The sequence below is a fragment of the Chaetodon trifascialis genome, chromosome 5 (assembly GCF_039877785.1).
Source record: "Chaetodon trifascialis isolate fChaTrf1 chromosome 5, fChaTrf1.hap1, whole genome shotgun sequence".
Classification (NCBI taxonomy): domain Eukaryota; kingdom Metazoa; phylum Chordata; class Actinopteri; order Chaetodontiformes; family Chaetodontidae; genus Chaetodon; species Chaetodon trifascialis.
This window is the reverse complement of record NC_092060.1, coordinates 16,579,917-16,603,983: the sequence shown is the minus strand read 5'-3', so window position 1 is coordinate 16,603,983 and position 24,067 is coordinate 16,579,917. Positions and strand designations below refer to the sequence as shown.

General features: G+C 41.8%; 3 protein-coding genes across 6 annotated transcripts; all 3 read right to left on the bottom strand.

Moving 5' to 3' along the window:
* Positions 1 to 1,348: 1,348 nt before the first annotated feature.
* LOC139331571 (protocadherin alpha-C2-like) lies at positions 1,349 to 16,003 on the bottom strand. Of its 4 annotated transcripts, none has more exons than XM_070963110.1 (3): positions 13,366 to 16,003; positions 5,792 to 5,827; positions 1,349 to 4,489 (listed from the first exon to the last, which is right to left on the bottom strand). In XM_070963110.1, the coding sequence occupies exons 1-2, from the start codon at positions 15,772 to 15,774 to the stop codon at positions 5,816 to 5,818; spliced, it is 2,421 nt and encodes an 806-aa protein (XP_070819211.1). In that variant the 5' UTR covers positions 15,775 to 16,003; the 3' UTR covers positions 1,349 to 4,489; positions 5,792 to 5,815. The 4 variants fall into 4 exon arrangements, with proteins under 4 accessions (XP_070819211.1, XP_070819210.1, XP_070819209.1 ...); XM_070963109.1 differs by lacking the exon at positions 13,366 to 16,003 and adding an exon at positions 7,353 to 10,352; XM_070963108.1 differs by lacking the exon at positions 5,792 to 5,827.
* A 586-nt stretch (positions 16,004 to 16,589) lies between these two features.
* LOC139331572 (protocadherin alpha-C2-like) lies at positions 16,590 to 19,748 on the bottom strand. Its single transcript, XM_070963111.1, has one exon. The coding sequence runs from the start codon at positions 19,320 to 19,322 to the stop codon at positions 16,893 to 16,895; it is 2,430 nt and encodes an 809-aa protein (XP_070819212.1). The 5' UTR covers positions 19,323 to 19,748; the 3' UTR covers positions 16,590 to 16,892.
* A 16-nt stretch (positions 19,749 to 19,764) lies between these two features.
* On the bottom strand, positions 19,765 to 23,313 carry LOC139331574 (protocadherin alpha-C2-like). The gene has a single exon (XM_070963114.1). The coding sequence runs from the start codon at positions 22,862 to 22,864 to the stop codon at positions 20,441 to 20,443; it is 2,424 nt and encodes an 807-aa protein (XP_070819215.1). The 5' UTR covers positions 22,865 to 23,313; the 3' UTR covers positions 19,765 to 20,440.
* Positions 23,314 to 24,067: the final 754 nt, after the last annotated feature.

Here is a 24,067-nt window from a genome sequence, read left to right as displayed (position 1 = left end):
ATGCTACTGATTCTCTAAAATATGTAAGATACATTTAGCCCATTTCGCAGTAATATCCCTCCATCATGGTTTATTTACAAGAATTACTTTGGAATGACGATATCAAGGGCAAAGCATGTACTTGCAGACCAGACATTATTTTCAAAAGACACACATATAAAACATCATCAAAATGTTTTTGTTTTTTTTCCCCCCTCTTCAAAATTACCAAAAAAAAAAAAAAAAAAAAGCAAATAAGACGGCCAAAATATTCAAATACATAATGTATAAAATAAGTTTCAGCTTGACACATGATGGTGCACATGTGTTAACCAACTACTGCCAGCTGGTGGTTGTTCTTGTGTTTTGTTCCACATTGGTGCATTGTTGTGTCATGTATCAGTGTGCCAGTCTGCCAGTGGACCAGAGCAACAGACAGAAGGCAGTGTGAGAGTCTCTTCTGGGCTCAGGTGGTGATGACAAGCTGTTTCATATCTCACTCTACTTCAAAAAACACACAAGCCAATAACAGCCTTTATTCTTGCTTTATTTAAGACGTTACAGAGACAGACACATGTCTTCAGGGCTAGAAAGTGCTGATGAAATTTAATTTATATGGTATATTAAATGAATGGAAATTAATTCCAAGCTTTCCTGCACACACATGACCTCATCTCCCCAGGGAGATGAGGTCATGTGTGTGTAAACACAAAAGCAGAGACAGATGCACTCATTCATCCACCCTCAGAAAAAAGTCCTGGAAACATGTATTTTCTGCAAAATAGCTTTAACACTAATTTTATAGACTATATTTCGAGCTTCATTTGAGACATAATGTGGTTGCTCTTTTACTCCAAATATAACTTATTATTAACATTAACATGAACAATGGTCATGATGTCCCCACACATGGTGAATGTGCAGACTGGGACCAGTGAAGCCACTTTGCTGCATATATTAGAAAGGTATTGTCCTGGACTTCCTCAAATGCCAGCCTGAGGAAATGCCTCTCTTGTTTTGACTACACACATGTGCACTTCAGTTGTTTAAAATTAGTCAATTAAATAATGATTCTGGAAGAAAAAAAACTTACTGGCTTAAACTGTACAAGAGCTCTTTGTCATCTTCAGCCCTTAGTGATGCTCAGTCTTCCAAGAAATTGGGAAAAAAAAAAGAATACCTAATAACTCAAAAGCCTTTTACCAAAAGTGAAAGAAGGGAAAGTACTATTTCGTGGATTAATATATTGAATTGAAAAACTAGATTTGAAAATGTTCAGATGATGTGTTCTGGCTGCATGTGAAGAAGGCCTGGAAGTAGATGTGACTAATTGTTGAGTGAGTTTAGCTAAAAATGTTTACTCGAGAAAGACTACTTCTACGATTACTTGAATGCTTTATATGAATTTTAATGCACTATTTGACTGGATAGGACTTGCAATGCTTTTCCTGAATGATCTCTTTTAGTAATGCTCAGTCCACACTAAATCTGTTGTGGGGAAAATGCATTATTGCACTGTTCAAACTCTGGTGCACTTGTTACCATCACACTCAGTAAGTGCAGTGTTACTGCAGTGCCAAAGTGCCTTTGCATGCTCCTTTGACCGGTAGATGGAGGCAGAAACAGAATTTTCAGCCCATGTATAGATTGGTACTATTTGATTTTTGAGACACAAAGAAGCCAACAAAACAAACCAGTCGATTATTTTGCCAAAATAATTAATGAAGGTAAATATAATAGAAGTCTGACAATTCAGAATTCTGTATTGAGCTTGCCTTGTAGATATTCTGTCGTTGTCATGCTGCACCTGGGATTCAACTTTGTAGGATGCAGCACAGACCAGTGACTCATGTACAGTGTGCAAAACTCTTCAGATTAATGTTACATTTCAATCAATACATCGGCATTGGTGCTTCCTCTTCTTGTTAAAGTCAATGTTCCTGTTTTGTTACCACATTAACATTGTCTCAATATTAGAGAAATGATGAGATAAAAATAAATGCCACACATCTGAGCACGACAGGCTCAGCCTGCATGTCTGTGTTATACCTGACTCTGAGCTATACTTTGATTTAGAAACCTCAAACCTTAAAATGAAATTGAAGAATTTGTGTGTGTGTGTGTGTGTGTGTGTACTGTGCCATTTTAAAGTCTCCAATGCAAGCTTGCAGTACGGCTGTCCAGAAATCAATTCACTGTGTGGGCCAGATGATTTTCAAAGGGTTGGAAAGGCCCTGAATCAGCATAATCAACCCATCTCCAACACTGCCATTTCTATAAACTGTACTACAATGTAAGCACCCAAGCAAACTGCTGTTCCACACAGTGACACAGGCAGGAAACATAATACACAGAAGTGTCTGCAATTTGTTTTGGAGATTAGCTAAATGTTTTTCAATGGACACATCTTATGAAGTGACACATTACTTAACTAGCTGACAAGGGTGAAACAGGAATTACAGTGCAGTACAGTTGGCCTTCAACTTATAACCATTGTTATCACAAACATAGTTTAACTCGATCCCCTGTTCTTATCTATTAGGACACGAATTGCCTTTTCTTGTACATTCACTGAGGGTTCACTGAAGGACTGTGATGACTTTTGATGCAAAACTCAAGAGATTCAGAAGTCCATCATCAAGCTTGTTGTTCTCTTTTGTGTTCGTATTTAATAGATCATACACACCAGACCATAGCACATAGTAAGCTCACATTACACAAGATACCACATATTGCACCATGAAAGTACCACTGTACAAAAGCACTCACTGTATATGTTTGCCTGTAAAACATTAGAACTTTATACAAGTAATGCAATGTGAGCTGTGCTAAAGAGTTTGACTACATGAGGCCTGATAATTTTACAGTTTCACATACTAGTTGGCTCATAAATCTGATGGCACAAAAGTTCCACTGTTCTTGTTCACTTTAAAAAGTTCAGCATTGGCATTGAAAAAGAAAGGCATGTTAATAGATACAGACATGATATACCGTATATGTCAGTCATATCTTTATCAGTATGTTCGTGTTGCATATGTAGATACATTTTATCTTATACAGTAGTCAGTAACACACGTGAGCACAGCTTTCATTGGGCAAAACCTACCACAGCTACTGTATGTTATCTCAGTATAGTAAAGCAACCATGAAGTTTTCATGTTCAGTTCGGAGTTTTCAACTTTTTACACAACCTCATAAGATACTGAAACAAAGGAAAATCCAGAGTTTGTCTTCAAAAATAAAAACAGTGGAAGTACATGGTCATGTTTGTGATGTATATAGTCAGAAAGTATATGTTATTCAATCCATTCTCAAAGACTCACTGTGTTCACTTGTGTTCAGTTCAATCCGACTCATGTCTCCCACTAACATCCGAGTGAACACATCATTCACGCACACTGTACACTGACGTTATGAATCCACAGAAATGTCCCACTGCTGCTGGTCATTTTCCTCTTGCCTAGAAATCTGGGAAAAGGAATGACATTACAGATCTGTTGACCCTCTCTGAAGATCTTAGGATTTGGGGACCCATATTAAAGTATCGTGCTGTTGTACTTCCTTTGTGATCCCATTCAAATCTAATCTTCCATCTGGTTTTGAACAATGTTACACAGTGAGATATAATCTAACTACAGAAAATGGATTGTTCAGTATCATATCTAAAGCTATCAAATTACTTTGATTGATCCATGCAAAAACAACTGAAAGGCAGATATGTTATAGCTAAAGGCCTCAATTTTATCTGTTTGATGTACTAGTACACTTATCTTAATCTCTTAGCACTCTTGTTGATATACTTAGGCCTAGTTCACATATAAAGCACAAAGTCAAGTACAAACAAAAAAAAAACTACTAAAAGCTACAACATTTATAAAATACTGATTTCCTTTTCTTTCATACTGTAAAATCCAAGGTCGGTGCTTTTCTGACATTTAGTTAATTGTGCTGCTTCACTTCTTGGATAACTTGTAGAGTATACATCAATGCTTTTATATAGCAAGACAAAGCACAGAGGTCAAAAATGTAACGTCCAACATGTGTTTCATTTTTAGAGAGGGAAAACAGTCTCTTAAAGGCATTTCAACATTCCTGCGTCCACTCTAACAGTCCTTGTTGAGGCTTCTTCAAATATCCATAGCTGTAATTTTTCGTGTTGGCTGTTTCTTTTTGAGTATGTCCTCTTGAATATTTTTTTAGTATGAAGGTCTTGGAGTGTGGTTGAAGCCATGCAGTCTTATCATGCATATTGAATGGACAGCGAGACATTGTTGATTGGCTTTTCGTGTGCTTAAACAAAGAGAGGGGGAGGGCTGTGTCATTGATTTGCCCCATAGTCCATTTGGTGTCATAGCATGACGATGACACACTGTGAGGAATAAGGATCAGCTGGATGGACATGGGGGGGAGGGTTTTCCTTTTTCTGTGTGAAGCTTTCCTGTCAGCGTAAATCCAGTATGCAGCTGAAGGTGTGGCCTTATGTGGAACTGCTGCTGCTGGTGGTGGATGCCTGCCAAAGAGACAAGAGAATTAGTTGCATCTGGAAAAGAAGCACAGCACTGACAGCCGTGTGACTGGCCAAAGTGACATATCTCATGCAGCCGACGTCTGTCACTCAGACAGGGGCTTCAGGCAGAAGACAGAGTGGGTGAAGGGGATCCTTGAACATGTAGTGGTGAGGTGGCGGGTCTATCAATGAATACCATGCTCCGAGATTATGTGAAGGAGAGTGGTTGCTAGGTAACTGGGTGACTGGTTTCACTTTGCGCCTCTCCTGCACAAAGAATTGGGTCATAATTCACACTACAGCAGACAGAAAATTCAGAAGTGTTATTCTGTGTCTGTGTGAAGACAGTAACACTAGAATTACAATTTTAACCAACCCAATCATACAGAAACAGCACAGTCCATTCCCACTTACAAACATTAAAACAGGACATCCTCCTGATCTATTAGTGATGGGTCAGTATAAGGGATGAACACAATTTAATCTCCACATGCACAGGACCCTTTTGAGAACATAGTGATTCAATGAAATATTCAATATTGGCTTCACATGTGTGATAACAGCAAAAGCCAGATTGTGAAAATAGCAAAGCCAGCAAATGTCAACATTGTCAGTGGAAGTAAAGGATTTAATAACTGTGATCAATGACCTTCAAGCAGAGCAGCATGTTGATGTTATTATTTTGTGTTAAAGACTAATACTCAATGAGCGCAGGAGAAAGGTGTGTGGCTCAGTGACTGGCTATATTTGACTCTCACTTTGTTCACCAAAAGTAATGACCAGGACAGGAAGACTGTTTTAAGACTACTTCTTCTGGATCATCACCTTTTTGTTTGTCTGCAGAACTGACCACAGATAATCCAAATCAGTATATTACAAATTATGATTATTATGGCTTCACGGCTTTGTCCCCTAAAGTCAATCAAAATTAGGGCCATATTTTTCAGGCTCTGCCAAACTGTAGAAAAACTTTGGGGAGGGGACATAACCCTGACAAAGGTAGTGTTAATTACTGTGGTAGTTAAATTGCATTGACACATTTTGTTGGTCTTTAAGGATGTGAATTTAATATGAGTAACAGTAACCAAAATGTAGGCATGAAGAGGTTAACACAGGAGATTTGGCATGATGTCAACTGAGTGACCCTTTGCAATTAAAAAAAATCTCCCTCTACAAGACAAAATAATTCAAACGAAAAAAATCCACTGAGAACAAAACAAACACAAAAAACAATTCAAACACTAAGTTCTGTAACATCATTCATTAAAAGGGCATCCGGGGCGGGGGAGTGAGACTCCTGCATACCTCCAGCTGCAGAGTGGACTTCCCTCATTTAGGGTACTTTAGAGCGGGGAGAAAAAAAAACAAGCAATTCAATGGTCAGGTCATTACAAGCACAGAAAAAAGGATTATTTGTGTATGCATCCTATCATCACAGAGTTGGTGTCAAGGCACTATGAATGAAATGTTATCTTTGAAAAATAACACATACTAAGCACGGTTAGTGTGACCCTCTATAACATCTAATGCATTGTGTTATAATATGTTAGGGTTAAAAGTAACTGTGTAATTGTTTGTTCCTTCAACAGCATACTTACCATCATAGATAGATAGATAGATAGATAGATAGATAGATAGATAGATAGATAGATAGATAGATAGATAGATAGATAGATAGATAGATAGATAGATAGATAGATAGATAGATAGATAGGTCAACAGTCATGGTAACTTACATTAAGTAATCAAGTAACACTGTCAAAAAACAGGTAATTTTAAACAGTAAATTCAACAGTCTGCATTTCAGATATGTGATGTGGTGATGCAGAGCACACAAATGTCCCTGCACATTTCCTGACTGTCCAATGCTGCAGACTGTGCTCGATCTTTAAGTATTGACAGTGACAGGTCAGGACAGGACAGGACAGGACAGGACAGGACAGGACAGGACAGGACAGGACAGGACAGGACAGGACAGGACAGGACAGGACAGGACAGGACAGGACACCTGCACCACACAGGCGACAGAGCCCATGTGTGCTGAAATGTTGGTGCGGTCATTGTTTGCAACAGAGGAAAACTGTATTTTTTATCATCAGTTCAAATAACAGAGAGCATGTGCATTTGAAGTCAAACGGTGGGCCATGCATGACAAGGAAATGATAAGATTATCAGTCAAAAGAGCCTTTACTCACAGACTTTCATTGTTTGAAAATCATGAGCTCCTTGTGTATAACATTGCTGTTCTGCTTTAGACCATCCCGCTGGATGTTTTTGAACATAGTCACAAGTGTTCTGGCATTGCCACTGGCTGAATATAAATATTTATATATTTTTTCATTTGATTTTTTGTATTGACCCGTTACAAGAAAAGAAGAGACAGACCATACTGAGAGATTGAGTGACGAGATGCTTTGTCATACTATTGAATGGTGAGCCACTGTCTGAGGACGTGACACACGTGAAAACTGAAACCGGTCAGCCTCCTTAGTGCAACACACGAACACAGTCAACATCAGAATTAGGTAAAAATTAAAAGTCTATGCTGTGAAATGACAGGATTTTTAGACTGATTTAGTAATTTTGTTGTTGTTTTCAGTGTTCCTGGTTTGATACAATAAATAGATTCATTCATTACTGAATTAAAAAATGTAGGTTCTTAATGTCTAAACTGCAAAATGAATCATTGTTCTTCAATTGTACTCGCCTCAAACAATATTTACAACAAAAAGAAAGATTTACAGTACATTAATGATGAAATATTGTGTGAACTGCTTTAAAAATGTGCCAGATATTTTTCTTCACAGAACTAAACTTAGGAAGGGGGGTTTGTTCAAACTGTCGTGAAGTGAGCAGTCATTTGTACCTGCAGAGTGGAAGCTGCAGAGTCACTCGTGTCAGTCAGCCCTGTGCCTCTTGGTAGACTGGACACGATGTATCTGGAGCCCTTTGGCACAGGCTGTCTCACCACCAGCTTTCCTTTCCTGGTCTCCGCTAGAAACAGACTGTACCAGTAGGCATCGTTGGACACCAGAGTGGAATCTGCGATGGTGGAGTTCCTCTCACTCATCACACTGTTCCTGCAGGGAGGAGCCGCTTTGCTGGGTTTGGGTTTCTGACACTTCAGCACGATGGTGACCAATATGGTGATCAGCAGGAGAAATGACACCGAGCCCAGACCGATGACCAAATACAGGTTGAGGTCAGAGAAGATGTCGTACTCGAGAGGCACCTCGGTCATGTCAGAGTAGGCCTTCACGGCAGTCTCCACTGTGGACAGCTTGATGGTGACTGTGGCAGAGAGAGCAGGCTGCCCGTTGTCCTTGGCAACAACAACCAGTCTCTGGTGGCGCGGATCTCTGTAACTGAACATCCTCATAGTCCGGATCTCTCCGTTGTATTGGTCCAGACTGAACAAGGTGGCGTCAGTCACCTGGAGAAACTGGTAGGTAATCCGAGAGTTGTGCACAGAGTCTGTATCTAAGGCTATCACCTTGGCGACCAGGGAGCCTTTATCGGTGGATCTGGGGATCTTTTCCTCCACCACCGAGCCGTGCGCGCGCCACGGAGAGACAATCACCGGAGCGTTGTCGTTCTGGTCCACTATGATGATGTGGACCGTCACATTACTGCTGAGCGGAGGAGAGCCAGAGTCTCTGGCCTCGATGTGGAAAAGAAACTCCTTCTCGATCTCATAGTCAAAAGTTTTCAGTGCGTAAAGATTACCGTTCTCTGGATTGATGGAGAACAGCATGGACATGGACGTGTTGGCTATCTCCTTCTCCAGGATGAAATAAACTAGATACTGGTTCTCATGGAGGTCAGGGTCAAACGCAGTGAGGGAACTCAGCAAGGCCCCAGGAGCGTTATTCTCCATCACACGTATCGTATAAAATGACTGAGGGAACTGTGGAACATTGTCATTCACATCCAGCAGCTCTAACGTCATCGTTTCATTGTCAGATAAAGGAGGAGAACCTCTGTCTGTAACAGTGAAAGTGATGTCATATTCTGGAACCTTCTCACGGTCTAACGGCTCTGACACCACTAATTCATAATAGTTATCAGAGGATTCCCTCAGTTTGAAAGGCATATTATCTGCAATATGAAGATCAACCACTCCGTTGTCCCCTGAGTCTTTGTCACTGACACTAACTACAGCTATCACTGTGTCCATTGGCTCATTTTCTTTGATGGGACTTTGAAATGATTTAATGGATAATTCTGGGTGGTTGTCATTCATATCTGTCACCTGGATTGTCAGTTTACACTGCCCAGATAAGGAATTAGGCCCTTTATCGCTCGCAATAACCTCCATTTCATAAAGCTTAAAGTCTTCATAATTTATCATCTCTTTCACTCTGATTTCACCGTTTTCTGGATTCAAGTTAAACATCTGTTGCGTCCTCTCTGATGTATACAAACTGTATGAATACCCAATATCAGAATTGCTCCCTTCATCTAAATCACTGGCATTCATTTTAATGACTAGACTGCCAATCGGGGAGTTTTCCATCACTTCTACGACGTATTTGTCTTTGTCAAATGAAGGGGCGTTGTCATTCACATCAAGCACGCGAACAATGATGCTGGCTGTACCTGTGCGCGTGGGGACTCCACCGTCCACTGCAGTCAGTATTAGATTATGAACAGCCTGCTGCTCTCTGTCTAAAGCTTTTTTCAGAATCAGATCTGCAAACTTTGACCCGTCTCTCCCGGTCTGAATTTCAATGGAGAAATGTTGACTTGAGCTCAGATGGTAATCTTTCACAGAATTTGTTCCAACATCTGGGTCTGCTGCGTTATTCAGTGAGAATCTCTCTCCAACGGGGCTGGACTCAGAGATGTCCAGATGCATCGTTCCACGCCGAAAGTGAGGAGCGTTGTCATTGATATCCATAATTTCCACTTCAATGTTAAACATTCGTATTGGGTTTTCAATTGTCGCATCCAATTTGAGAAAGCAGTATGTAGTTGTTTTTAAGGGGCACAGCAATTCTCTATCTATCCTTCCCAGAATAAACAGCTCTCCCGTGTCCTTGTTGATATCAAGATATTTTTTATTACCTACAACGTCTACGCGCATTTTCCTTCCCTTTAGGGTCTTCACGTCCAATCCCAAATCAGTAGCTAAATTAGCAACGACGGATCCTTCCTCCATTTCTTCGGGAATAGAATAATGGGTGACGGTGGATCCAATGTTCATGATGGCAGAGAGAAATATAAATACGGAAACGTACCGTCTCACGAACAATAGTCGCACACCAAACGCCATCGTGCCAATTCTGTCGTTATAACGTTGAACTGTACTGAAACGCAAATCGACCGTCCTCTTGTTGAACGAACAAACGAGACGAGAATCTTACACGCAAATGTTCCTTCCTTAGACCACGAGTGACGTCTGCGTAACACAATATCTGACTGTGTTTCCTCCAATGAACTCTTGTGAGAACGATGACTTCATCATCATCATCAGAGTGTGTTTTTGTGGAGAGCAGCGACCAAAGCAGACTTCGGTAAAGTTGGAAAGATATTCACAGATTCGATGTTCCCAGATCAACAACTCGTGAACGAAACGTTGTAAAACCACAATCGACGCCTCTTTCGAACCATAGCAATGTAGACAATGAGCTACAAAATAAAGTTAATCAAAACGAGCCGTTTTCCCACGGATACAAATCATACTGATCTAATGTGAAGGCGGCTGTGAGGCGAGTGCGCAGGGACCGTCTACAAAGTGCAAACCCGAAAACAGACGCTGAAAAGAAAAAAAAAAAAAAAATTCATAACTTCACTGTTATCTGGTGTAGTGTTACCAAAATCACTTCACATACAAGTGGTCTCCTGGTGGTTACACTAAAACATGAGGATTAAAAAAAAAAAAAAAAAAAAACTGTATAATTTTTATTGGGAAAATATTCAATAATTTCACTGTTACACTGTCATGTCACCAAAATCAGTTGTACTACCAAGGGTCTCCTAGAGGTAAGACTAAAAGACTTATTTTGGAAAAATGTCTACACTTTAATTCTCTCAATGTTTTTTTTTCTTTGTTTGTTTAAGATCAAGTTTATTGGCACCCGATTAATGTCAAACACCAAAAAAACCCTGATAGTTATCCAGCACCCTTTGCTTTTAACGATTTTTGTTGCTCAGTTTTGATTAATTTAAACCAGATTGTCTTTATTTGCTTTGTACAAATCAAAATGTTGGATTGGTTTAGGCTACTTTCAGGAACTGAGACACACACTCAATACATCATATATTTTTGACATATAGTGTGTGAGACACTGACAGTCCTACACACATTATAACAGACTACATCAGCTTCTGTGTGGAGAGTGCTGTACCCATCAGGACTATAAGGTGTTTTTGCAACAACAAACCCTGGGATACTCCTGATTGAAAGTCTCTCTTCAAAGAAGAAATGAAAGTTTTTAGGTCAGGAAATAAAGCGCAGCTGAAGACTATGTAGAGAGAGAAAAAGAAACAGCTAGAGGCGGAAGATGGGGGAGCAGTTGAAGCACAACAACTTCAGCGGAGTCTGGAGGGGCCTGAAAACCATCTCTGGCTACAAGAAGCCCAATTCCCAGTCCGTGTGGGACCAAAAGTTGGAAAATCATCGGAACCTTTTCTTCAATAGATTTGATCAATCATCTACCCCTCTTCCTCTCCAGTCCTCCCTGCTGCAACATCTCAAATCCAGGGCACATTAGTTGTGCAGGGTAGTTGAGCACATCTTTGACCTAAGCCTGAAGCTGGGGAGAGTGCCAGAGCTGTGGAAAACATCCTGCATGGTGCAAAATACTCCACACCTTGAGGTTCTTGACAACGACAGGCCAGTGGCACTGACATCACACCTGATAAAAACCCTGGAGAGGCTGGTTCTAATCTATCTCTGCCCCCTGGTGAAGTTATCAATGGACCCACAACAGTTCACCTTTTAAACTGGAATTGGGGTACGTGACTGTCATCTACTCCCTACATAGATCCATCTCTCATCTGGAAAGGGCTTGGAGCACTGAGAGAATCATGTTCTTTGACTCTCTGGTGCCTTCAGTGCCATACACTCCATGCATCAGAGGGACAACTACCACAACAACAAACTAAAGTATGTAAGGATGCAGGACTGTGTGTCCAACATGGTGTTCTGCAGCACGGGGGCCCCGTGGGGAACAGTCCTTGCTCCCTTCCTTTCATCCTCTAAACTGCAGACTTCATGCACAAATCGGCTAACTGCCACATACAAAAGTTCTCTGATAGCTCTGCAATCTTCAAATTTTTCAGTGTGTGTATGATCAATAAATGCTACCAGCAGTTAATTCTGATTTAATATAATGTCACCCCCCCCCCCCCCCCCACACACACACACACACTGCCTCATTTCTCCTCCAAATATCCTCCAAATATCAATTTCTCCTCTGCATATCCATTTGGATATCCAGGTCAAAATAAGAAAATCATCTGTTTAGGAAAGTGGGAGTGCAGATAATTAACCAAAGTACTTGTTCAAAGCCTCATCACAGATGGGGATGACATGGAGTACATCGAGCTGACCCATGCATTTGTGGATTGGTGCCAGTGGCACAACCTCTAGCTCAGAGCAGGGAAAAAGACAGAGCTGGTGGTGGATTTGTGCAGGTGAAACACCTCCAACATTAGTTAACAGCATGGGAGTGGACACTGAGATGGAGGAATCTTACAAATGGCTGGGTGTTGACCTGAACAGGAAATTGGACTGGACTGGCAATACACATGCACTATATAAGAAAGGCCAGAGCAGACTGTATCTGCTGAGGAAACACAGGTCTTTTGGACTGCAGGGGCACTGCAGAGAACCTTCACTGACGCTGTGATGACATCAACCATCTTTTGTGGAGAGGTCTGCTCAGGTAGCAGCATCTCGACTGCTGGCAGGAACAGACTAACAGAGGCGTTAAGAAGGCCAGCACTGTCCTGGGATGCCCCCAGAGGCGATTTTCATGACACCACACTGTATAACATTGAAGTTATTGAATATTTTTGGAGTATCTCAACTCAGCATTGCACTTTTATCGTCATTGAACACTCATCTCACAGCTGCCTGCGCATAGAGAACAATATAATTTGTCTCATGCATCTGACGGCTTATTTTGAATACATTTTGGTTGTAGCTCATTGTTTACTTAATGACGGGTTGAAGAAGCTTTGTTTATGTTTTTACGTGTAACTGATGAGTTATTGATCCAGCAACATCAAATCTGTGAATATCTTCCCAAATTTTCAAAAGTCAAAAACTTGCTTTATGTGAACAGACAAAAAAAAAAAAAAAGTTTTAAATGAAGGACGAGTGTTAGTGGATTTACTCACAGTTTAACAAGGCAGAAAAAGGTATTTCGGTGACATTTTCAACTCTGATTTCTAAACTTCTATTCCCAGTTGTGAAGTGGAATTCTGACTGCACATAATTTTCAGCTTGCGTCCATCATATGTTTGCATTTCATTATCATCATTTTGTTTGTCACAAGTATATGCAGTGATTGTAATGGAATAGAGTATTTATCATGTTATCCTCTTTCATCTTCTACTGGTTTTACACATGGTTGTGAGCACGCAAAAACAATGTCAAACATGAAGAAATAAACATTTTGGGTGTGTATCTGATAAATAATGCTACTGGGAGCTAATTCTTACAATTATATTTTTAATTGCCATGCATGGCTCCTTTAGACAGTTCTTAACTAATTGTGTGGAGTGACAGAAAGTGAAAAGCAGAATGTAAATTCTCAAACACTGGCTTGAGACTAAGGCTTTGATACTGTTTTCACGTGGAGGTGTACTTGTTTTCAGTTGGTACAACTTTTTCCTAATTCTTATTAAATATATATTTTCCCCCATACCTGCAGAGTGGAAGCTGCAGAGTCACTCGTGTCAGTCAGTCCTGTGCCTCTTGGTAGACTGGACACGATGTATCTGGAGCCCTTTGGCACAGGCTGTCTCACCACCAGCTTTCCTTTCCTGGTCTCTGCTAGAAACAGACTGTACCAGTAGGCATCGTTGGACACCAGAGTGGAATCTGCGATGGTGGAGTTCCTCTCACTCATCACACTGTTCCTGCAGGGAGGAGCCGCTTTGCTGGGTTTGGGTTTCTGACACTTCAGCACGATGGTGACCAATATGGTGATCAGCAGGAGAAATGACACCGAGCCCAGACCGATGACCAAATACAGGTTGAGGTCAGAGAAGATGTCGTACTCCAGAGGCACCTCGGTCATGTCAGAGTAGGCCTTCACGGCAGTCTCCACTGTGGACAGCTTGATGGTGACTGTGGCAGAGAGAGCAGGCTGCCCGTTGTCCTTGGCAACAACAACCAGTCTCTGGTGGCGCGGATCTCTGTAACTGAACATCCTCATAGTCCGGATCTCTCCGTTGTATTGGTCCAGACTGAACAAGGTGGCGTCAGTCACCTGGAGAAACTGATAGGTAATCCGAGAGTTGTGCACAGAGTCTGTGTCTAAGGCTATCACCTTGGCGACCAGGGAGCCTTTATCTGTGGATCTGGGGATCTTTTCCTCCACCACCGAGCCGTGCGCGCGCCACGGAGAGACAATCACCGGAGCGTTGTCGTTCTGGTCCACTATGATGATGTGGACCGTCACGTTACTGCTGAGTGGAGGAGAGCCAGAGTCTCTGGCCTCGATGTGGAAAAGAAACTCCTTCTCGATCTCATAGTCAAAAGTTTTCAGTGCGTAAAGATTACCGTTCTCTGGATTGATGGAGAACAGCATGGACATGGACGTGTTGGCTATCTCCTTCTCCAGGATGAAATAAACTAGATACTGGTTCTCATGGAGGTCAGGGTCAAACGCAGTGAGGGAACTCAGCAAGGCCCCAGGAGCGTTATTCTCCATCACACGTATGGTATAAAATGAAAGAGGGAACTGTGGAACATTGTCATTCACATCCAGCAGCTCTAACGTCATCGTTTCATTGTCAGATAAAGGAGGAGAACCTCTGTCTGTAACAGTGAAAGTGATGTCATATTCTGGAACCTTCTCACGGTCTAACGGCTCTGACACCACTAATTCATAATAGTTATCAGAGGATTCCCTCAGTTTGAAAGGCATATTATCTGGAATATGAAGATCAACCACTCCGTTGTCCCCTGAGTCTTTGTCACTGACACTAACTACAGCTATCACTGTGTCCATTGGCTCATTTTCTTTGATGGGACTTTGAAATGATTTAATGGATAATTCTGGGTGGTTGTCATTCATATCTGTCACCTGGATTGTCAGTTTACACTGCCCAGATAAGGAATTAGGCCCTTTATCGCTCGCAATAACCTCCATTTCATAAAGCTTAAAGTCTTCATAATTTATCATCTCTTTCACTCTGATTTCACCGTTTTCTGGGTTCAAGTTAAACATCTGTTGCGTCCTCTCTGATGTATACAAACTGTATGAATACACAATATCAGAATTGCTCCCTTCATCTAAATCACTGGCATTCATTTTAATCACTAGACTGCCAATCGGGGAGTTTTCCATCACTTCTACGACGTATTTGTCTTTGTCAAATGAAGGGGCGTTGTCGTTCACATCAAGCACGCGAACAATGATGCTGGCTGTACCTGTGCGCGTGGGGACTCCACCGTCCACTGCAGTCAGTATTAGATTATGAACAGCCTGCTGCTCTCTGTCTAAAGCTTTTTTCAGAATTAAATCCGCAAACATCGTCCCGTCTCTCCCGGTCTGAATTTCAATGGAGAAATGTTCACTTGAGCTCAGATGGTAATCTTTCACAGAATTTGTTCCAACATCTGGGTCTGCTGCGTTATTCAGTGAGAATCTCTCTCCAACGGGGCTGGACTCAGAGATGTCCAGATGCATCGTCCCTCGCCGAAAATGAGGGGCGTTGTCATTGATATCCATAATTTCCACTTCAATGTTAAACATTCTTATCGGGTTTTCAATTGTGGCGTCTAATCTAAGAAAGCATGATGTTGTTGTCTTCAAGGGACATAAAAACTCTCTGTCTATCCGTTCCAAAATAAACAGCTCTCCGGTGTCTTTGTTAATATCAAGATATTTTTTATTGCCCACAACGTCTACGCGCATTTTTCTTTTATTCAGAGTCTTCGCGTCTAATCCCAGATCAGTTGCTAAATTAGCAACAACGGATCCTTCCTCCATTTCTTCGGGAACAGAATAATGGGTGACAGTGGTTACCGTGTCGATGATGGCAGAAAGAAAGAGAAATAATAAGACGTACCCCCTCCGTGAATGCTGATCGGTATGACGAGCCATTGCAGAGAATCCGTAGTCAAAGCTTCGGTATGCGATGTTGTTGTGGAGAAAAGACAAAACAGGGCTTTGTATTCAATGAGGAAAGTCACAGAGGGTCTTCAAGGAAAGCGTTTCTTTATGTTGGGATCAGAAGAGATATTGCGTGTAACGTGTCTGCCTGCCCAGCCTCCAATGAACAATCGGGAGAACGATGACTTCATCAGAGAGGAAGTTTTTATGGAGAGCAGCGACGTGAATAGTCCTTCATGTGCCGTAGCACCGCGTTAATTATCGGGGGTGTCAAAGTTTAGTTATGCTAAATTGTCTTTGAACTTGGCGTTTTCGTTCGAAGAAAAAGTGCATTCAAATATTTCACTTGTGATGTCGCTTTTCGTCGTTTCCGGTCTTGATTTTTCAAATGGTCCGAGAGCAACAAGTATAAGGTTTTTTGTCGCTGTTTTGTTTTCACAAGTATTCAATTCTACTATTATTTTTGTTGTATTTTAATTACACACATGCCACATAATATTGCATCAGTCCAAATACAGGATGTCGCTGCCCTTGTCGTCGTGTGAGACTTTTACGCACCGATTTCTGTGCGTAAAACCAAGCCAGTATAGTTAAAATGAATTAGTTTGCACGCATGTTTAATCACTATTTTGAGTGATTTTCTAATTTTCGTCAGAGGATATTTTTGTTGTTGAACTGATTTTGCCTCAAGTAGTACACGATTGCTTCTTACAGTATCGAATTTAAAGCGTAACGAAATGCCATGTGTGAGAAAACTGAATTATGAAAGCGGCAAAGATTGCAAATATCCAGTGATTGATCCTATGTTTAAAAAATTAAAGGATCTTCTGGAATTGTAAATGATAATTTGATGTCAGCTTTGATTACAACCAGTATGAAGACTGTCTATGTGCTTTGGTACTCAATTGCACAGCACTAAAACATAGTCACTTCTAACAGTTTAAATACCTGTGGGAATGCAGATATACATTTGTTGTTAAGCATAAAAGTTGGAATAGTCAAAACTGCAAGAACAAAACAATAACTGTGATAAACTGTAATGATTCGCACGGTTATTTCCCACCGTATTTGATGGAAATGCTCTCAGAACATTTGTGCAAATCACAAATTTAATTGAGGTTTTCCCATACCTGCAGAGTGGAAGCTGCAGAGTCACTCGTGTCAGTCAGTCCTGTGCCTCTTGGTAGACTGGACACGATGTATCTGGAGCCCTTTGGCACAGGCTGTCTCACCACCAGCTTTCCTTTCCTGGTCTCCGCTAGAAACAGACTGTACCAGTAGGCATCGTTGGACACCAGAGTGGAATCTGCGATGGTGGAGTTCCTCTCACTCATCACACTGTTCCTGCAGGGAGGAGCCGCTTTGCTGGGTTTGGGTTTCTGACACTTCAGCACGATGGTGACCAATATGGTGATCAGCAGGAGAAATGACACCGAGCCCAGACCGATGACCAAATACAGGTTGAGGTCAGAGAAGATGTCGTACTCCAGAGGCACCTCGGTCATGTCAGAGTAGGCCTTCACGGCAGTCTCCACTGTGGACAGCTTGATGGTGACTGTGGCAGAGAGAGCAGGCTGCCCGTTGTCCTTGGCAACAACTACCAGTCTCTGGTGGCGCGGATCTCTGTAACTGAACATCCTCATAGTCCGGATCTCTCCGTTGTATTGGTCCAGACTGAACAAGGTGGCGTCAGTCACCTGGAGAAACTGGTAGGTAATCCGAGAGTTGTGCACGGAGTCTGTGTCTAAGGCTATCACCTTGGCAACCAGGGAGCCTTTATCTGTGGATCTGGGGATCTTTTCCTCCACCACCGAGCCGTGCGCGCGCCACGGAGAGACAATCACCGGAGCGTTGTCGTTCTGGTCCACTATGATGATGTGGACCGTCACGTTACTGCTGAGCGGAGGAGAGCCAGAGTCTCTGGCCTCGATGTGGAAAAGAAACTCCTTCTCGATCTCATAGTCAAAAGTTTTCAGCGCGTAAAGATTACCGTTCTCTGGATTGATGGAGAACAGCATGGACATGGACGTGTTGGCTATCTCCTTCTCCAGGATGAAATAAACTAGATACTGGTTCTCGTGGAGGTCAGGGTCAAACGCAGTGAGGGAACTCAGCAAGGCCCCAGGAGCGTTATTCTCCATCACACGTATGGTATAAAATGACTGAGGGAACTGTGGAACATTGTCATTCACATCCAGCAGCTCTAACGTCATCGTTTCATTGTCAGATAAAGGAGGAGAACCTCTGTCTGTAACAGTGAAAGTGATGTCATATTCTGGAACCTTCTCACGGTCTAACGGCTCTGACACCACTAATTCATAATAGTTATCAGAGGATTCCCTCAGTTTGAAAGGCATATTATCTGGAATATGAAGATCAACCACTCCGTTGTCCCCTGAGTCTTTGTCACTGACACTAACTACAGCTATCACTGTGTCCATTGGCTCATTTTCTTTGATGGGACTTTGAAATGATTTAATGGATAATTCTGGGTGGTTGTCATTCATATCTGTCACCTGGATTGTCAGTTTACACTGCCCAGATAAGGAATTAGGCCCTTTATCGCTCGCAATAACCTCCATTTCATAAAGCTTAAAGTCTTCATAATTTATCATCTCTTTCACTCTGATTTCACCGTTTTCTGGATTCAAGTTAAACATCTGTTGCGTCCTCTCTGATGTATACAAACTGTATGAATACCCAATATCAGAATTGCTCCCTTCATCTAAATCACTGGCATTCATTTTAATCACTAGACTGCCAATCGGGGAGTTTTCCATCACTTCTACGACGTATTTGTCTTTGTCAAATGAAGGGGCGTTGTCATTCACGTCAAGCACGCGAACGATGATGCTGGCTGTACCTGTGCGCGTGGGGACTCCACCGTCCACTGCAGTCAGTATTAGATTATGAACAGCCTGCTGCTCTCTGTCTAAAGCTTTTTTCAGAATTAAATCCGCAAACATCGTCCCGTCTCTCCCGGTCTGAATTTCAATGGAGAAATGTTCACTTGAGCTCAGATGGTAATCTTTCACAGAATTTGTTCCAACATCTGGGTCTGCTGCGTTATTCAGTGAGAATCTCTCTCCAACGGGGCTGGACTCAGAGATGTCCAAATGCATCGTTCCTCGCCGAAAATGAGGGGCGTTGTCATTGATATCCATAATTTCCACTTCAATATTAAACATTCGTATTGGATTTTCAATTGTGGCGTCTAATCTAAGAAAGCATGATGTCGCTGTCTTCAAGGGACATAAAAACTCTCTGTCTATCCGTTCCAAAATAAGCAGCTCTCCGGTGTCTTTGTTGATATCAAGATATTTTTTATTGCCCACAACGTCTACGCGCATTTTTCTTTTATTCAGAGTCTTCGCGTCTAATCCCAAATCAGTAGCTAAATTAGCAACAACGGATCCTTCCTCCATTTCTTCGGGAACAGAATAATGGGTGACGGTAGATACCGTGTCGATGATGGCAGAAAGAAAGAGAAATAATAAGACGTACCCCCTCCAGGAGTGCTGATCGGTATGACGAGCCATTGCAGAGAATCCGTAGTCAAAGCTTCGGTATGTGATGTTGTTGTGGAGAAAAGACAAAACAGGGCTTTGTATTCAATGAGGAAAGTCACAGAGGGTCTTCAAGGAAAGCGTTTCTTTATGTTGGGATCAGAAGAGATATTGCGTGTAACGTGTCTGCCTGCCCAGCCTCCAATGAACAATCGGGAGAACGATGACTTCATCAGAGAGGAAGTTTTTGTGGAGAGCAGCGACGTGAATAGTCCTTCATGTGCCGTCGCACCTCGCTAATTATCGGGGTGTCAAAGTTTACTTAAAAATAAGATAAATTGTGTTTGAACTTGTCGTTTTAGTTAAAAGAAAAAGTGCAATCAAATATTTCACTTGTGATGTCGCTTTTCGTCGTTTCTGGTCTTGATTTTTCAAATGGTCCGAGAGCAACAAGTATAAGGTTTTTTGTCGCTGTTTTGTTTTCACAAGTATTCACATCTGCTATTACTTTTGTTGTATTTTAATTACATACATGCCACATAATATTGCATCAGTCCAAATACAGGATGTCGCTGCCCTTGTCGTGTGAGACTTTTACGCACCGATTTCTGTGCGTAAAACCAAGCCAGTGTAGTTAAAATGAATTAGTTTGCACGCGTGTTTAGTCTCTATTTTGAGTGATTTTCTAATTTTCGTCAGAGGATATTTTTGTTGTTGAACTGATTTTGCCTCAAGTAGTACACGATTGCTTCTTACAGTATCGAATTTAAGGAGTAGTGAAGTGCCATGTGTGAGAAAACTGATTTATGAAAGTGGCAAAGATTGCAAATATCCAGTGTTTTATTCTATATTAAAAATTAAAGGATCTTCTGGAATTGTAAATGATAACTTGATGTCAGCTTTGATTACAACCAGTATGAAGACTGTCTATGTGCTTTGGTACTCAATTGCACAGCACTAAAACATAGTCACTTCTAACAGTTTAAATACCTGTGGGAATGCAGATATACATTTGTTGTTAAGCATAAAAGTTGGAATAGTCAAAACTGCAAAGACAAAACAATAACTGTGATAAACTGTAATGATTCGCACAGTTATTTCCCACTGTATTTGATGGAAATGCTCTCAGAACATTTGTGCAAATCACAAATTTAATTGAGGTTTTCCCATACCTGCAGAGTGGAAGCTGCAGAGTCACTCGTGTCAGTCAGTCCTGTGCCTCTTGGTAGACTGGACACGATGTATCTGGAGCCCTTTGGCACAGGCTGTCTCACCACCAGCTTTCCTTTCCTGGTCTCCGCTAGAAACAGACTGTACCAGTAGGCATCGTTGGACACCAGAGTGGAATCTGCGATGGTGGAGTTCCTCTCACTCATCACACTGTTCCTGCAGGGAGGAGCCGCTTTGCTGGGTTTGGGTTTCTGACACTTCAGCACGATGGTGACCAATATGGTGATCAGCAGCAGAAATGACACCGAGCCCAGACCGATGACCAAATACAGGTTGAGGTCAGAGAAGATGTCGTACTCCAGAGGCACCTCGGTCATGTCAGAGTAGGCCTTCACGGCAGTCTCCATTGTGGACAGCTTGATGGTGACTGTGGCAGACAGAGCAGGCTGCCCGTTGTCCTTGGCAACAACAACCAGTCTCTGGTGGCGCGGATCTCTGTAGCTGAACATCCTCATAGTCCGGATCTCTCCGTTGTATTGGTCCAGACTGAACAAGGTGGCGTCAGTCACCTGGAGAAACTGGTAGGTAATCCGAGAGTTGTGCACAGAGTCTGTGTCTAAGGCTATCACCTTGGCAACCAGGGAGCCTTTATCGGTGGATCTGGGGATCTTTTCCTCCACCACCGAGCCGTGCGCGCGCCACGGAGAGACAATCACCGGAGCGTTGTCGTTCTGGTCCACTATGATGATGTGGACCGTCACGTTACTGCTGAGCGGAGGAGAGCCAGAGTCTCTGGCCTCGATGTGGAAAAGAAACTCCTTCTCGATCTCATAGTCAAAAGTTTTCAGTGCGTAAAGATTACCGTTCTCTGGATTGATGGAGAACAGCATGGACATGGACGTGTTGGCTATCTCCTTCTCCAGGATGAAATAAACTAGATACTGGTTCTCATGGAGGTCAGGGTCAAACGCAGTGAGGGAACTCAGCAAGGCCCCAGGAGCGTTATTCTCCATCACACGTATGGTATAAAATGACTGAGGGAACTGTGGAACATTGTCATTCACATCCAGCAGCTCTAACGTCATCGTTTCATTGTCAGATAAAGGAGGAGAACCTCTGTCTGTAACAGTGAAAGTGATGTCATATTCTGGAACCTTCTCACGGTCTAACGGCTCTGACACCACTAATTCATAATAGTTATCAGAGGATTCCCTCAGTTTGAAAGGCATATTATCTGGAATATGAAGATCAACCACTCCGTTGTCCCCTGAGTCTTTGTCACTGACACTAACTACAGCTATCACTGTGTCCATTGGCTCATTTTCTTTGATGGGACTCTGAAATGATTTAATAGATATTTCTGGATGGTTGTCATTCATATCTGTTACTGAAATTTTTATTTTGCATTGTCCTGATAAACTGTTGATTCCTTTATCCATAGCTATTATTTCCATTTCATAATTTCGAATATCTTCATAATTTAACATTCCCTTCACAGTTATTTCTCCAGTGGATGGATTCAAGTTAAATGTTCCTTGTGTTTTTTCTGATGTGTACAGACTATATGTATACTCGATCTCTGCATTTGTCCCGTCGTCTAAATCTGTCGCATTCAACTTAATGACAAGACTTCCAACAGGAGAATTTTCCATAATATTAACCGTGTAGTTATCTTTTTCGAAAGTTGGGGCGTTGTCATTCGTATCTAGCACACGAACGATGATACTGGCTGTGCCAGTGCGAGTGGGGGCTCCGCCATCCACAGCAGTCAGTATCAAATTGTGGACTGCTTGCTTTTCTCGGTCCAAACCCGTCTTTAATATTAAATCAGCAAATTTGGATCCATCTCTTCCAGTTTGAATTTCTATGTCAAAGTGCTCGCTTTCGCTCAGCAGGTACGTTTTGACTGAATTTGATCCCAGATCTGGGTCAACAGCGTTGTTCACAGAGAATCTCTCCCCAGCTGGGGTTGATTCCATAATGTCCAAGTTTATGGTGTCTCGTCGAAAGTGAGGAGCGTTGTCATTGATGTCCGTTATTTCAATTTCGATGTAAAATATTCTTTGCGGGCTCTCCACAATAGCCTCCATTTTGAGGTAACATGTCGGTGTCTTCATTGCACAGAGGTACTCTCTGTCTATCCTCTCAACGATGTAAAGCTCCCCTGTTTCTTTGTTCACATCCACATATCTTTTGCCGGATATATTGTCTAAACGCATCTTCCGCCGACTCAGAGTCTTGACGTCTAAACCTAAATCGGAAGCTAAATTGGCGACAACCGATCCCTCCTCCAGTTCTTCTGGAACAGAATAATGAGTAATGGCAATAACCGTGTTAATAAACGCGCCAGTCAACAAAAGCGCGGACACATACCTCCAAGAATTTCCACTGTTATGGTCGTTCATTGTCACACCGCTGATTAATGTTCCTTTTTTCCAGTGACTCAGTTCAGTTGCAGCGCAGAAAAAGGTAAAAGTAATGTACTTTGAAGATGTTTATCATTTAAGAAAAAGGGTATTAAAGCAAATGACCGCGGAATAAACCAATTAAATCCAGTTCAGCACCAGGAGCTGTCCACTCTGCTTTTCTGGCCGTCCGGTATGTCTGCGTATGAGACACTGTCATGGCGCCTACGAAGTCACAGATAAGGGTGTTTATTTGGGGAACAGCGACGCTTGAGTGCAAGCAAACACGCATGTGCACCACCGCAGCTTTTCATGGAGGTCAAAACAACGTCGAATTAATTTAGAAAAATGGTTCCCAAAGTAGGGGTCGTCACCCCAACTCAGGGTTACCAAAGCTTGACGAGGGGGGTCGGAGTATATTCTTGATATGAAGGGGTGTAAGAAAACTGTTTTCTTTTTTTCTTTCTTTTTGTTTAAATATATTCTGCCTAAATCTCAGCATTTGATTCATTTCAATGGAGAAAAATAAATGAAATTGTTATTTTAAAATTTAGTCTATCGTTTGCAATATAAACTTTTAAAAAAACAATCAGGAGATGAAGACCTGTGTCAACAGAGCCTTCACTGTACTGAAGAGCTTCGTCCTGCATTAGAAAAGTAAGCAGTTAAAATAACCAAGTGTCAGGGTGACGAAAACACTGGATTTGTCAAATAGGAAGTCTATTAGGTATGAAAGATTGCTAAAAACGATAAAATTACATAATGTAAACACAAGAGGTAAAAGTATCAAGAAAACGCATCTCTGAATAAACATTCACAGGAAATGATCTCAAAAATTCGTCCAATCGCTCGTTTCAAACAAACCCTTTGCAGCTATTATGTTCACTAGTTAGATGAATTGTATAGTTTTTCAGTTGTTCACTCCTGTTATTGTAATGAACTGAACTTCATTTGAAATATCCATGAAATGTGTCACTTCGTCTGGGGTCGCCAGTTTACTCAGTGATGGAAAAGGGTTCCCCAAAGAAGAACAGATTGGAACCCCAGATTTAGAATATCTGAAGGCAACATTAAAAATCCTGTTTACTCCTGTGTATTCTGTACCAAGACTTTTTGGGACTGCAGACTTGGAACATGTTTGTTGTTACAGGTTTACCAAATGGCCAAATAGCAATTCATGTGTCTTTTTAGTAAACTGACAAT